General features: G+C 37.3%; 2 protein-coding genes and 1 non-coding gene across 3 annotated transcripts; 2 read left to right on the top strand and 1 right to left on the bottom strand.

The window, feature by feature from the left end:
* Nucleotides 1-1,701: 1,701 nt before the first annotated feature.
* Nucleotides 1,702-3,342, top strand: LOC141680492 (scarecrow-like protein 23). The gene has a single exon (XM_074486702.1). The coding sequence runs from the start codon at nucleotides 1,702-1,704 to the stop codon at nucleotides 3,340-3,342; it is 1,641 nt and encodes a 546-aa protein (XP_074342803.1).
* Nucleotides 3,343-4,079: 737 nt separating this feature from the next.
* Nucleotides 4,080-6,044, top strand: LOC141678442 (uncharacterized). Its single transcript, XM_074484761.1, has 4 exons — nucleotides 4,080-4,702; nucleotides 4,797-5,075; nucleotides 5,284-5,420; nucleotides 5,527-6,044. The coding sequence occupies exons 1-4, from the start codon at nucleotides 4,699-4,701 to the stop codon at nucleotides 5,656-5,658; spliced, it is 552 nt and encodes a 183-aa protein (XP_074340862.1). The 5' UTR covers nucleotides 4,080-4,698; the 3' UTR covers nucleotides 5,659-6,044.
* A 4,409-nt stretch (nucleotides 6,045-10,453) lies between these two features.
* Nucleotides 10,454-10,560, bottom strand: LOC141681335 (small nucleolar RNA R71). The gene has a single exon (XR_012558776.1). It is a non-coding gene; the product is annotated as a small nucleolar RNA R71 (small nucleolar RNA).
* Between the last annotated feature and the right edge of the window lie 4,332 nt (nucleotides 10,561-14,892).

Raw genomic sequence — 14,892 nt, 5'->3', positions numbered from 1 at the left:
ATTTTTCGGTCAGTTTAACATGGTGCAGAAGGAACTGAGCAGATCATCCTTGTATCAAACAAGCTTGGTGGCTAAGAACTTTGATTGTGAGGCTTCTTGCTCACTTAAAATAGACGGGAAAAGTTTAATCCTTGGCTGGAAAGGAACATCTGTTCTCTCTCTTTCTGCTTGGGAATTCTCATAAATATGATGGTCTGCATTGTACACTTAATGAAGGATTAAGATTTTGGTCAAGTCTCTGATGTATTCCCATCGTTTGTTTAGCTTTTGCATTTCACTTATCTGCAGTTTTTGTTTTTGACTAAATGAAGTGAATGAGATTGCAATATTGTTAAATATTGCGGAAGCAAATGACATGTAAAATCTGTTTGTAGTAGGATATTTATGTGTTTGTCCATATGGATCTAAGACAGCGACGATGACAATGTCGAATGAAATTTGTTTGAACTATCCGGGTTGGTTAAGCATCTCTATGTGATGTTTATACATAATAATATCGGATTTGTAAGAGGTTGACATTCTGATCTTCACACTTAGATTGCTTAGAATTTATAATTTAGTTGACCTATACTGCTATACATAATGATGCAGACAATCTAAAAGGCCAAAACAGAATACTTAAGTAGGACCACAGCCTGTTTTGCAGACAAATCTTAAGAAAATCAGCCACCAGATGTAACTGTGAAGATAGTTCAAAACGTTAGTTATTTTATAATGAAAGGTATAGTTAGTAATTACTACTTCAAAGTTCCACCAAAGTAGAAACTCTATTCATTTGAAGTTATAGGAGATACACCCTACAAACTTTTTGGAACTAAGGATTACTATTGTACAGACAGACTTAATCAGACCCCATTTAACGCGCACATTTTCCTGCATTGCATTAGAAAGGTCCAGGATTGTTTGAGGATCGATCTTGATAATGTCAATGTATCTCGTACCTATGTTCCTCATATCGATTTGTGGTTTTGGAAGTGTTTACTGAATTTACTTTCGTAAACACATTTTTTCTATTCAAACAGAGATCTTTCTCCAGTCCAACAAGACAAAGAGAACTAACCAAGGTAGCATGCAGCTTTCTTGCTTTCATTTTCAGAGTTAAATTTCTTTAGAGTTTGAACTGATTTTCAGCTCATTAACTGTGATAGCTAATAAAGTCTACGAGTAAAATATAGTAGTTTTCATGGGAAGAGGAAAATATTATTTTCTCCTGACTTGTGCCTAGATATGTAAAGAAAATTATCAGAAATTGACCTGATATGTCTTCTAGATAATGCTCTGGAAAGGATCTTAGGTAGTCCAAAATACGTCTGCAAATTATAAAAACGATAAAATGTCAACTTCGCAGCTGTTTCCCTCTATATTCTTATAATGATTGTTTATATCGTTGTGATATCTTCAACTCAAGTGCCAGATGCGATCTTCAAATGTCAACCTGCCATGTTTAATTTATACTTTAACACTGGATTCAAGTGTATGACTCATGAGGGTAGAATTTTTGCATCCGGTCAGTCTTGTATTATATCGCCTTGTCGACACAAGTTTCTGTATAAATGGCATGCTAATTTATAATATCTTCACCATAATCTGATTGCACTACTGCTGCTTGTACAAGTATAATTAGGTTTATCTGCATAACTATCTTGAGTACATACATCTATATTTTAATTGTGACCTCCTCTGTCAGCTTTACTTGAAGAAATGTTACCATTTTATCATCTTGATCGTAGTGGATCTCCTGATAATCAGTGTTTTTACCGTCCCGTGGAGAATGTTGGAGAGCAGTCTCGAATTTCTGAAAACCACACATCTCATGAGAAGAAGCAGATGACATTCTTTCCCGGGTTTGAGAGATTCGAAGAGTTGTGTTTCGATGATGGCCCTTCCGAACCTTCTCCATTCCAGTTAAGTCAAGAAGAGTGTACAAAGCTTAGAAACATCCACTCGGAGATGTTGGAACTCTTTGTGCCTGAAGAGGAAGAAACATCACGGACTTTATCATCATTCAGAGTTTTAAACAACTGCAGAAGCAACTTAGAAGAACAGAATTCTGCAAAAGTTAAGGCGTCTGGTTCTGATATTGCATGCTCTAAGGTGGGTGGTCAATCTGTGAATGAAATCATACGGTTGGCAGGAGAAAAATTCATCAAGTCCAGATCCCAAAGAGCTGACGGTTTTTCAGAGCTTAACCATGACCTTCATGATGACAAGACTGGAGATGCTGAACTTATTGTACAGAAACTTCTATTGTCAGCTGAGAAAATAGGAGAGCAGCAGTACGAGCATGCAAGAAGCCTTCTTAACCACTGTAACGAGTACTCTTCTAATAAAGGGAACCCTATTCAAAGATTAGTGTACTACTTCTCTGCAGCTCTTCGTGAGAAAATTGACCAGGAAATGGGGATGACAACACCAGAGATGGTTTCGCTTCAGTTTGAGAAAGATATAATGAACCCAAGCACCACCACCAGCCTTTCACTTCACCAACGGATGCCCTTCTGTCAGATTATGCAATTCACTGGAATTCAAGCAATATTAGAAAACGTATCTCAAGCAAAAAGAATCAATATAATTGATCTTGACATACAGTACGGAACTCATTGTTCAGTTTTCATACAGGATCTAGCAAGTCGACAAGTATGTCCTGTTGAGCACCTGAGGATAACTGCAGTTGGAACTAAATTGAACACTATAACGACAGAAACAGGTAAACGGCTGGCTAATTTTGCCAAGTCCATGAATTTGTCCTTCTCTTTCCATGTAATTACCGTAGATGACATACTAGATCTTAATGAAAACCTCTTTGAGTTAGACATCAATGAAGTTGCTGCTGTGTACTCTCCATACTTCTTGTGGACATTGATCAGCCAGCAAGATAGGCTTGAATATTTGATGGAGGTGATCAGGACTATCAATCCTTCTGTAATGGTTGTAAGTGAAACGGAGGTAAACCATAATTCACCGATGTTTGTGAATCGATTTGTTGAGGCACTTTTCTTCTTTGGTGCATATTTGGACTGCTTTGGGGAATACATGGATCCTGATGATCCAGATAGATTCACTGCAGAACTCATGTTTGGTCATGGTATCCAAAACATAGTGGCTGCTGAGGGAAAGGAAAGAATAGTTCGACAAGTGAAGAACAATGTTTGGGTCCAATTTTTTGGTCAGTTTAACATGGTGCAGAAGGAACTGAGCAGATCATCCTTGTATCAAGCAAGCTTGGTGGCCAAGAACTTCAATTGTGAGGCTTCTTGTTCACTAAAGATGGACGGGAAAAGTTTAATCCTTGGCTGGAAAGGAACATCTGTTCTCTCTCTTTCTGCTTGGGAATTCTTATAAATATGGTCTGCACGGTACACTAAATGAAGGATTAATAAAAATTGTGCAAGTCTCTGATGTATTCTCATCTGTTTTTTTTTTAACAGTAATTCATTAATATAATTTCAATTATAGTAGGAAGAGAATACAAAGCAACTGGAAACAAACAACTAGAACAAACTACAGCATCAAGGCTAACTCGAACTGAAAATACAGGCGACAGCAGACAGACAGGAACTAAAACTGAACAACAGAAATACTCCGTCCGTCCCTTTCAATTATTTACATTTTTTAGAGAGTGTCCGACACGCATTTTAAGGTGCATATAGTTATAGTTCTGTAAATTTTTTTTACAATTTTGTTTTTCTGAATAAAAATTAAAACATTCAACTTTTATTCAACTTTCCACAGAAATGTACTAAACAGCTGATCATGACAATAGAGGATAACAACTTAAAACAGGTCAAAAAGATATTCTTCATCAAGGTCGTCCTCGTGCACCACATCGAACATCTGCAACTCCTCATCCGCTTCTTAGGTTTTGCAAATCACTTATGTTCGGTTTTATTTAGGTAAATGAATTGAAAGTAATCGCAAGATTGTTTAAATATTTGTTTTCTTTGATTGAGATTTGAACATACATCGGTCAGATAATTGCAACTCCATGTTCAGAAAGTTATAGAGACTAAGAGCCCCTTTAATGCAGATGTCGTGTCAGAAAATCATATAGAGAGACTAAGAGCCCCGTTAATGTATAATCTCGTGATACATTGGAGCTCCAAACTGATCTCCAAGTAACAAAGTGCTAATGCAAAGCAGTGGAGTAGAAATGATGCACAATATAGACGTTCGCGTCGCCAAGGTAGAATCAACCTCTGGTTTATACACTTTTTGACTTGTAACACTTTGACCTCTAAAGTTTTACCGAAAATACACACACAAGATCCCTTAAAATACAAAAACGTAACTCTGTGTCCACAGAGGGTAATCATACATTGGCTTTTCATCTCCAAGAAACCATCTCCCGTGTTTATCTTCACTCTTCCACTTCCCTATTTACACTCCCACAGTCCATTTCTTGCGTATCTATTTACCACGCCTTTTCAATTCTCCTCCTACTTTTGTCACAAAATCAATCTACTTTTCCTCCCACAATGATGGCCAAAAAGTCTGCTCGTAGCTCTGAAAGTCACAGCGAATCCCCCAAAACTTCACTCGCAAACCCTAATTGGGTTATGACCAATCTTTTTGACACCCGCGACAGTCAGCCCAGTTTGATCAAATCAGAACGATTCGAGGAGATGAAGCTACTCTTTCACACTGACGTTAACATCATTGTTCCCGATTCAACTGTTCAGCCGATTCGTTCAAGAAGGGATGAGTATGTTTTTATTACTGTCCATTTGATATTGGACTTGGTTTCCCTTTTTCCAAGTTTATTTCTGGCGTGTTGACTGCATTGAACGTATCTCCAGGGCAATTGATTCCATTCACATGGAGGGTTTTGGCTTGTCTGGACGCTATTGAAGAAAAACATAAATTGAATATTGATGTCGATGTCGTGAAGTATTCCTATAGTCTCAAGAACTTCAGTAATTGTAGAATTGGCTTTACAAACAAAGACACCGAGGACCCCCTGATTCTCAACAATGAAACTGTCAATGATAGGAATTGGAAGAAAGATTACGTTTTTGCTGAGAAGAAGACTCTGGGTGAAGAAGCTGCTTATCTTCTGGAACACTGGAATAATATGGGTACGATTCTTAAAGCTTTTTTGCATATACTTCACTCATTGTACTTTTCTATTCGACATAATGTTCATGTCATGCAACTCATGTCATTCATATCTATTTTATTCTTGTCATCTTTACTCGATTTTCACCCTTATGTAACTAGATGTACTTGTCATAGGCTCGATTTGTTATAACGCTTTTTGTACTCATGCATCGTTTATTTATGTAGATTGTGATTTTGAGTTTGATGATAATGATGTCGATACTAAGGCCACCGTCGACGAGATTCGGTCCTTGCCTGTTTCTGAGAGACTGTGGCCCAATTATCTCGGACGTCCTATATGTAATACTGGTTATCCCTTCCATGTAAGCCTAACTTTTCCTTTTTTACGTGCGTTCCTCATTTTCTTGTTCTTTGTACAATGTTCTTTGTTAATATTTATTGATGTATGCTTTTCCCTGCTCCGTGTAGACACTCCAAAGTGTGTTGGTTGCTCTGAAGTCTACAATCACAAAATGCAAATGGCCAAAGAGCTCGAGGAGGAGCATAAGTCTTGCGTCAAAAGGTTGGAAGATGCAGAGAACCTTTCCAAGGAGATGCTAGCTAGTATGAACGATCTTCAGAAGGAGTTTGACGAGTTTGCCACCAAAGTTCAGTCTCTTGAACGTGACATGCGTTCTGATGCTGAGAAGATAATGTATCAGCAGATTATGAGAACGAGAGTTGACACTATGTTGGAGTTTCACAGGGGGGAATGGAAGACTTGGGACGTGCTTGAGACTGTCAAGATTTACAACAAATACTTCCCTGATGACGCCTTCCCATTGGATGAATTTGAAACCCCCAATGAAGACGTAGAGATGAAGTCCCCCAAAGGCGATAACCCTGATGATGAGTGATTTACTATCATTTTTTTGTTTCAGTTAAAAACTTCTTGTTTCGTACTTTGGTTTTTGCCTTGCTACAATGGATCCTTATTTTTTCGTTAAGGCGGGGGATTTTGATTTAATTTACTGAATATTAATCGTAATTTTAATGCCTTTGGATTGTAATTATTCCTATCTTTTCATTTCGATCATGTTGCTTGGTGTTAATCATAGTTATCGTTGACGTCATATGTATATATCTGATAGCGCTTCGTAGATACTTGTACGTATGATTACTAATTTGCTAGATTTACTCAAACAATTCCTTAGAAGGAAGAATTATTCTAAGTTGTCGTCAAGTAAGACTTTTTACTCATCGTTGTATGTAAAATTTTCTTTCAAATGTAATTGTAAATGTTAAGGTATGTTTCCATAGTCAATTGTCAAAAATTCGTAATTTTGTTATTAATATGTTTTGTATCATTGTCAACTTACGTCACTTTGTCGACATACGTTGGTGCATGAACACGTAGGATGGTTAAAAGGCCTTATTTCTTCTTGAAACTCACCAAGTAATTATATAAATTTCTAGAACGTTAGAAATGTATGTAATTATTGTTTCGTCATAATCACCGTCATTGTAGTCTTTCGTCAATTATATGCGTTAAGTGTTTATCGCAATTGTAAAGTAGCAAAATTCGTAATTGGGTGATCAGCCCTTTGTGAATTTTATCTTTATATATGCATGTTTAACAATATTGTTGGATCTTAAAGAGATAGAAATGCATGACTAAAAATAACGTATAAACATAGTCTCATATGTATATTAATTTAATTCGTAATTTATACTAACAACTTGATAATGTAGGGATAATCATATCGTATTGTAAAGTAGCTCACAGCAAGTTAAGAACAAAATCGATCCTTCATAGATAATTCATCGAAAGCAAATAATGACAAATAGCAAGTAACATCATGCTAAACATAAGTAACTACCAACATCTAACTATGTCCTAATCGACTTATTGATTGACGACTTCTAAGAGAAGAAACTTAAAAAGATGAGATATAAATCTTTACACATGATAAAGTTTTAGATGCAGAGCGTTCCAGTTTCTTGGTACTTGTGTCTCGTCCATGGTTGACAACCGATAAGCCCCACGTCCTACGACAACATCTATAAAGTAAGGGCCTTCCCAAGTGTCGGCAAACTTCCCTGCCGTCACATCCACTGTGTTTTGGAACGTTTTTCTTAACACCATATCGCCAACACAGAAAGTTCTTATATGAACATGCTTGTTGTAAGTATTAACCACCCTTTATTGATAGGAAACTAACTGAATTTTTTCCATTTCCCGTATCCACAGTGTCTTTGTCGTGTGATAACTCTGTGTTTTTCATGTCACTCATCAAGAGTCCGTACCTTGCTGTTGGTATCATGACCTTTGTTGGTAACATAGCTTCGGTGCCATAGACTAGACTGTATGGTGTATGTCTTGTAGACATCTTTGGAGTTGTCCTATCCGACCACAACACCCAAGGCAATTCTTCAGCCCACCTTTCTTTGCATGTCGTCAATCGTCTCTATAAAAGGTTGATTATGATTTTGTTGCTTGATTTAGCTTGTCCATTGGCTTGGGGATATCTTGATGTTGATTTAATCAGACTGATGTTCCAACGTTTACAAAATATTTCAGTCTTATCACTTATGAACTGCGACCCATTATCACAAACAATCTCGGATGGTACACCAAACTTGCAAAGAATGTTTCTTTTAATGAATGAAATTACTTCTTTTGACGTCACTTGCTTGAACGCCTCCGCTTCAATCCACTTTGAGAAATAATCAGTCATGGCCAATATGAACACCTTCTGTCCTGGTGCGAGTTCACATAAGAACTTCATGTTAAGATGAAAGGCCAAAATGGAATGGACATCGTAGGAAAAACCTATGTGTTTCTTAACACATAGGTTAAGATATCCATTCCCAACTTCATGAAAGGCCACTTCCCCACGATATTCATTCCCCACTTCATGAAAGGCCAAGATGGAATGGACATGTTAAGATGCTCAGACGGTTGATGTATGACAGGCGCATGTCGTTGGTAGGCATCACATCTTTTTGCATAGTCTAGGGCATCCTGTCTCAGTGTCATCCAATAATAACCCAAGCGTAAAATTTTTAAAGACAGGTTTCTTCCATTAGTGTGATTCCCACATTCTCCTTCGTGTGCATCCCTTAGCACCATGTCTTCCTCATGCTTTTTCAGACATCTCTATAGCAGCCCCGTGGAAGATTTTTTGAATAGTTCTCCATCTATAATTGTAAACCTTGACGCCTTCATCCTGAGAATCCTTGCTTCATTGTTGTTGGTTGGAATTGTTCCAAATTGCAAGTAATCCTTGTATGTCTTCATCCAGCTGTCTGCATCTTCACTGGTGTTGTCATCATGTTGATCAAGGGTGATAAGCGGCATTTTATACCACTTAGAGCGTTTCATAACGGCTTGAATTGGTGTTTTAAACTCGAGTTTTGGTGTATTTAACGCGCTTTCGAGTGTTTTTTTCATTTCAGGGTACAACTTGCTTAGTTAGGAAGATGTCATCAAAATAAGCTAAGGGAAGTACTTGGGATCAGTTGCGGGGAGTTGTGCGAAGAATTCAGCAAAAACAGAAGCAGAAATTGGAATTTTCCAGTAGGCTTGCAGGCGCCCGCCTGGAAGGAGCAGGCGACCGCCTGGTTGCAGGCGCTCTCCTGGAAGGAGGAGGCGGCCGCCTGGGTTCCTAAAGTCAGATTCTGAATTTATAATTTGAGTTTTATTGGGCTTCTGTGACTGCTGTTTCTTATGGACTCTTATATAAGTAATCCTGGGAGACGTTTTGAAAAACAAGTAACAAGGAGAGAAGATTAAGAAGACCGTTTTAGCACGCAACAACGAAGAAGTGGAAGCATACGTTTATCTTGTGATTCTTTTAACTCGTTGTAACAGTGGATGCTAGTTTTCTTTACTCTTTGAACCTTAATACTCTTGTGACGTACTCTGTTTTTATTAAGTATTTTTATTAGTTTATATCGTTGTGTTATTATCATGTTTTCATATGAACCCATGGTGACGATGAGTTCTGTCATGGGCTAATCGTGATCATGGGGTCATAACAGATTTACTATGGATTTCTTTAGTTAATTGTTTAATACCTTGGTATGTGGTGATTGTATGATATCTAGCATAGGTTGTGCTTATTCGTCTTATGTGCATCGCGAACATATAAGATAGCGTGTTAATCTCTTGTGAAGCGATAGTGAATCTTGAGATTTAGAACTTGCCATGCTAGCATAGGTTCATGTATTGTATGCATGATTTGTGGGTAACTCTAACCGTTTTACTTGCCCAGTGTAATCATAATGAATAACTTGCGCTTAAATCGTTATGTTGTCAAATTCTGTAGATATATAGGGTCTCAACATAATTGATGCCTATTCAACTTCTATCTTAATTATGGATGCTTGGTAGAATAGTATTCGTACAATGAAAGTTGGTGTTTATCAGTTTCGTGTTGTTCGATTAATATCATCACTATTACATGCTAAGGGTAATAACAATAACTATTGAATGAAGTAGTAATGAAGTTATGATATCATGTGTGTTTAATATTGATAATTTAAGTGTTTAAATCTCATAGTTAATATTAGTTAATCAACTTTAATTGTTATTGTCTTGACATTGAAGAGTAATCATACATTGGTGAGTAAGTGTTAATTAAATATAAATAATCATAGTCTCTGTGGGAACGAACTAGATATCATTCTATATTACTTGCGAACGCGTATACTTGCGTGATTTATTTAACGCATGCTTTGTGCCTAACAAGTTTTTGGCGCCGCTGCCGGGGACTCGGTGTTAATTTGTATAGTTTATGTACTTGCCATCAGTGGTCATTAAGATTCATTGATTAAGACTTGTTACTTACTGCTCCCGATTGTGTTTCAGGTACTCTAGCGAGCGTTTATGCAAACACGTTCTTGCACCCGCAAGAGAAATCTAGATACGACTGAGGAGACAGATACAGCTCTTGACTTTTCGGAGAAGATAGTTTTTGAAGATTCGGATAAAGAGAGTGAAAAGAAAGAACCTGTAACAATGGGTAATCATATAGTTCCAGCTGATCCAGCTCTTATGGACTTTTCTCGGCCTAAAATTGATGACATTCAGTCAAGCATCATTCATCCGGCTATTCAGGCCAACACTTTTGAAATCAAGTCGGGCACTATTCAGATGGTGCAGAATTCTGTTTCTTTCGGAGGTGCTGCAACTGAAGATCCCAACATGCATATCAAAAATTTTGTCGAGATCTGTAGTACTTTCAAATATAATGGTGTTACTGATGAGGCTATCAAGCTGAGGCTTTTCCCATTCTCTTTGAGGGACAAAGCTAAGGACTGGTTACATTCTTTACCAGCTGGGTCCATCATTACTTGGGAAGATCTTGCGCAAAAGTTTCTGGTGAAGTTCTATCCAATGGCCAAGACTGCAGCTATGAGGAGTGCTCTTACTCAGTTTGCGCAGCAACAAGGAGAATCTATGTGTGAAGCTTGGGAGTGCTACAAGGAGATGTTGAGAAAGTGTCCACATCATGGTATGCCTGACTAGATGGTGATCAATGGGTTCTACAATGGTTTGGGGGCCCAATCGCGGCCCATGCTCGATGCAGCTTCTGGAGGCGCCTTGTGGGCCAAAAGCTATACTGAGGCCTATAATCTTAGTGAAACTATGGCTGCAAACGAGTATCAAAACCCAACTCAAAGGATGATGCCTGGGAAGGTAGCAGGTATTCTGGAAGTTGATGCAGCTATAGCTATTGCAGCACAGCTCCAAGCGTTGTCTATGAAGGTCGATTCTTTAGCCAACTATGGAGTCAATCAAATAGCTATTGTCTATGAGCTTTGTGAAGGCTCTCATGCTACAAATCAGTGTTCTCTTGTTAATGAATCTATTCAGTATGTGAACAATTATCAGCGACCGCAGCAGCCTGTGTCAGCTACTTATCATCCTAATAACAGAAATCATCCCAATTTCAGCTAGAGCAATAATCAGAATGCTGTTCAGCAACCATATCAGCAAGCTGCAAGTAAACAGTTTAATCCACCTGGATTCCAGCAACCTCAGCAATATGCTCAAAGGCAATCATATTCTCAACAAGGAAGTGCTGCTCCACCTTCAAGTGCTGATTTTGAAGAGTTAAAGCTGTTGTGCAAAAGTTAGGCTGTTTCTATCAAGACCTTAGAAAATCAAATTGGACAAATAGCCAATGCCTTGCTCAATCGTCAACCTGGCACACTTCCCAGCGATACTGAAGTGCCAGGCAGGAAGGAAGCTAAGGAGCAAGTCAAAGCTGTCACCTTAAGGTCTGGAAAAGTTGTAGATGCTGAAAAAGCAAAAGATGAAGAAGCTGAAGTTGTAGATGAAGAAGAAAAGCAAAAGGAGAAAGAGGGGGAACCAAGGAAGACTACTGTTGAACACACTTTTTCTGAGGGTAATACAGGGGAGAAACAACTCTAGCATCGGAATGTCGCCTTATGAGGCCCTGTACGGAAGAAGGTGTCGATCTCCCTTATACTGGGATGAAGTAGGAGAGCGGAAGATGCTTGGACCCGAAGTGGTCCAAAGGACCAAAGACATAGTGGATCTCATCAGAGGATGGCTGGTAGCAGCCCAAGACAGACAGAAGAAATATGCAGACCTAGCCCGAAAGGACAAGGAGTATGAAGTAGGGGACTTAGTACTGCTAAAAGTATCCCCTTGGAAGGGATTAATGAGGTTCGGAAAGAAAGGGAAACTAAGCCCAAGATACGTTGGACCTTTTGAGATACTAAGACGGATTGGGAAGTTGGCTTACGAGCTAGCCTTACCCCCGAACCTACAACAAGTTCACAATGTGTTCCATGTGTCAATGCTAAGGAAGTATCATCGGGATGCCAAACACATAGTGGAGTACGAGCAGGTACATATGCAACCAGATCTGACTTACGTGGAAAAACCAGTAAAGATTATGGATAAGAAGGAGCAGGTGCTTCGGAACAAAGTGATCAAGCTAATCAGAGTGCTATGGAAGAATCAACTTTGGAACTAGAGAGCGCAATGCTAGAAAAATACCCCCATTTGTTTTCTATTTGATTCCGGGACGGAATCCTTTTAAGGAGGGGAGACTGTAATAACCCCAAAATTTTTGAACTTTTTCTAACCCTTATGAATAGTGTTTTTGCTGATTATGCTGAATAAGAAAACGTTTCATGGCACACTATGTAGCAGATCTTTTATTGATATTCTGAGATCTTATTAGCACTCTATATGGTATATAAGTGTATGTAAAGATCATCAGAATCCAAATTCGAACACTTTAATTTTTCCCGAAAATCCACCAGACACAGAAAGAATTGTGTATAAGGTAACATGATTAAAAGGATTTTAATTCAAGGATTATAAGAGAGGATCATAAAAGGAATATAATGTATTGAGAAAGGTTAAGGGAACCTAAGTAATAAGATCCCGGGTATGATCCCTCAAACGATAAACGAGAATGAAAGTTAAGCGAACCGTATAACAGATCAGTGGTCATTAGGCAAGTAATTAGGAGTTAATCAAGGAGGTTAGTGATGATGATGTCATCAAACCAACAAGAAGAGGACAAGTGTGGGAAGATGAAATAAGAATGATGACCTAAGCATGACAAAAAGAAGTGTGTTGTTGGTTGATTGTGAACCACACAAAATTTACCATGGTTAAAAGGTAATTTAGCAAAACAAAAGGCAAAACAACCAACAAAACAATTCATAACACAAAAACACAAAGTTGACCTTCATTTCCAACAAGAAGCTCTCGACTTCTTCCTTTTTTTCAAAGAAGAAAATTCAAAATCAAAGATCCAACCATTGTTAAATTGCAAGGTAATTATCCAAGGTTCCTTATGATTAGTTATGGCTATCCTAGGAGTTTAAGCTCCAAATTCCTTCACAATCTCTTTCAATAAATCATTTAAGAAGAGAGTGAATAGTGTTTTCAAGAAATTTAAATTGTTTGATCTTGTGTTTTTGGTTAGATTAAGCTTTGGTAAGGACTTTCAAGGGTGATTCCAAGCTCCTTAGTTACTTTTACTCACCAAGGAAGGTATAATCTCATACCCTAGCCCTACTTTTGTATATTTAGAGTTTTTGTGTTTGTTATGGTTCATGAGAAGCATGATTCTTGTAGACTTAGAGTGTGGTTGGTTTTGTAATGAGTTTGGAGTTGTAAATCTTGGATTATTGGTTAATGAACTTAAGTATAGTTTTAGTTCATGTTTGAGAATAATATAAATTGGGAAACTTGAGGTGTTGGGGCTGTTGTAGTATTGTATGGATGGAGTTTGGTTGTATGGTTGATTTGTGGTTGATTTGAAGTAGGATAAAATTTGGTAATCGCGTAAACATAGCCGTCGTAATTCCCGATTTACTTTAGACTGTTTTTGTTCTTAACATCAGGACCAGAGAACTCACTGTTAGGTTTTGACCATTGCTATGATTAGATAGTTCATGTTACGAGTTTCGTTTTGATATGTGGTTCGCTTGAATCCGATGTACGGTTTAGGAGAAACGACCGTTTTAAGTAACGGCATTTCGCGAAAGAACCATTATCCCTCGCCTTATTTTGAAACATTGGTTAAGGATCTTAAATGACTAATTGGATTATGAAACAATTATTTCAAGTGGATTAGACAGTTGGTAGGGTACTCGCGAAAGAATCGCCTTTAAACTCTTAATGGTTAATTTATTAAAAATGGTGGAGCCGAGGGTACTCGAGCGACTTAAGTGAATCGTTAAGCGCAAAAGCGAACGTTAGGGTCTAATTGGTTAAAGTATAGATTCTTAAGCGACTTTGGTTTAATTCCAACATATATGATGTTTATAGGTTACCAGACTCGTCCCAGGACTTTTCCCACCCCCAGTCGCTCAAGCAAGTTTTCTACCCGTTATACTGTTGTTGTGATGAATATATGTATATGCATTATCTTGTGATAGATGCATGATGGTTAATTAGCAAATTTTGCGATATATTGGAGCATGCTGATATGGGATATATGCATGTCTGTTTCGTAATCTTGATATCTATCTATTGATTCAAATGCTTATAGTTGCATAATACCTATGCTAGAGATAAACAGTAACTGCGTATACCCTTAGTATAGGGGACCCAAAGGTGAACATTTTCTAAAACCGGGAGTCGATGTTCCCGAGTATATTATATATATTTATATATATATATATAGATAAAGTTTTCAAAACTATTAATCGAATAAGGTTTATTCGATAACTTTATTTTTATTAATGAATATTATTTTGAATATTCATTCAAAGGGCTTATGATTCCGTTTATTCATATTAATTAATATTATTTTGAATATTCATACGAGGACATATGACTCCGTTCATTTTATTTAATGAATATTATTTTTGAATATTCATTCGAGGACTTATGACTCCGCTTATTTACTAAATAACATTCTTTATTTTATTAAAGAATAATGTTTCGATAATCAAACTTATTTTCGATTATTCAAATAAAGATCGTACTTTCATATAAGTATATCTTTGGTTAATTATTATTCATTTCAAGGATGAGTTTTTAAAACTTCTACTTTATTTTTTTATAAAGATTATCCTTTATGGGAATATTATTTAAATAATAATATTCAGATACTTTCTAACATATCGGGACTGATTTATTTTATTAAATCAGCGTTACTCTAAACATTCTTTAAAATGTTTTCGAGTCTTCAAAATGATTTTAAAAGTTGGGGCGGATCCCAAAACTCATTTTTATATTTAAGATCCTCCTTTCGAAGGGGATCTAAATACTCGCTCAAAACCTGAGGGATCCGGCTCTGTGGTGTGTTTTATATTCGCAACAATGTTGCTATTTTGATAAAAGAGTTTTTG

This window comes from Apium graveolens, chromosome 8, assembly GCF_009905375.1.
Source record: "Apium graveolens cultivar Ventura chromosome 8, ASM990537v1, whole genome shotgun sequence".
Classification (NCBI taxonomy): domain Eukaryota; kingdom Viridiplantae; phylum Streptophyta; class Magnoliopsida; order Apiales; family Apiaceae; genus Apium; species Apium graveolens.
This window is presented reverse-complemented; position numbering and strand designations above follow the sequence as displayed.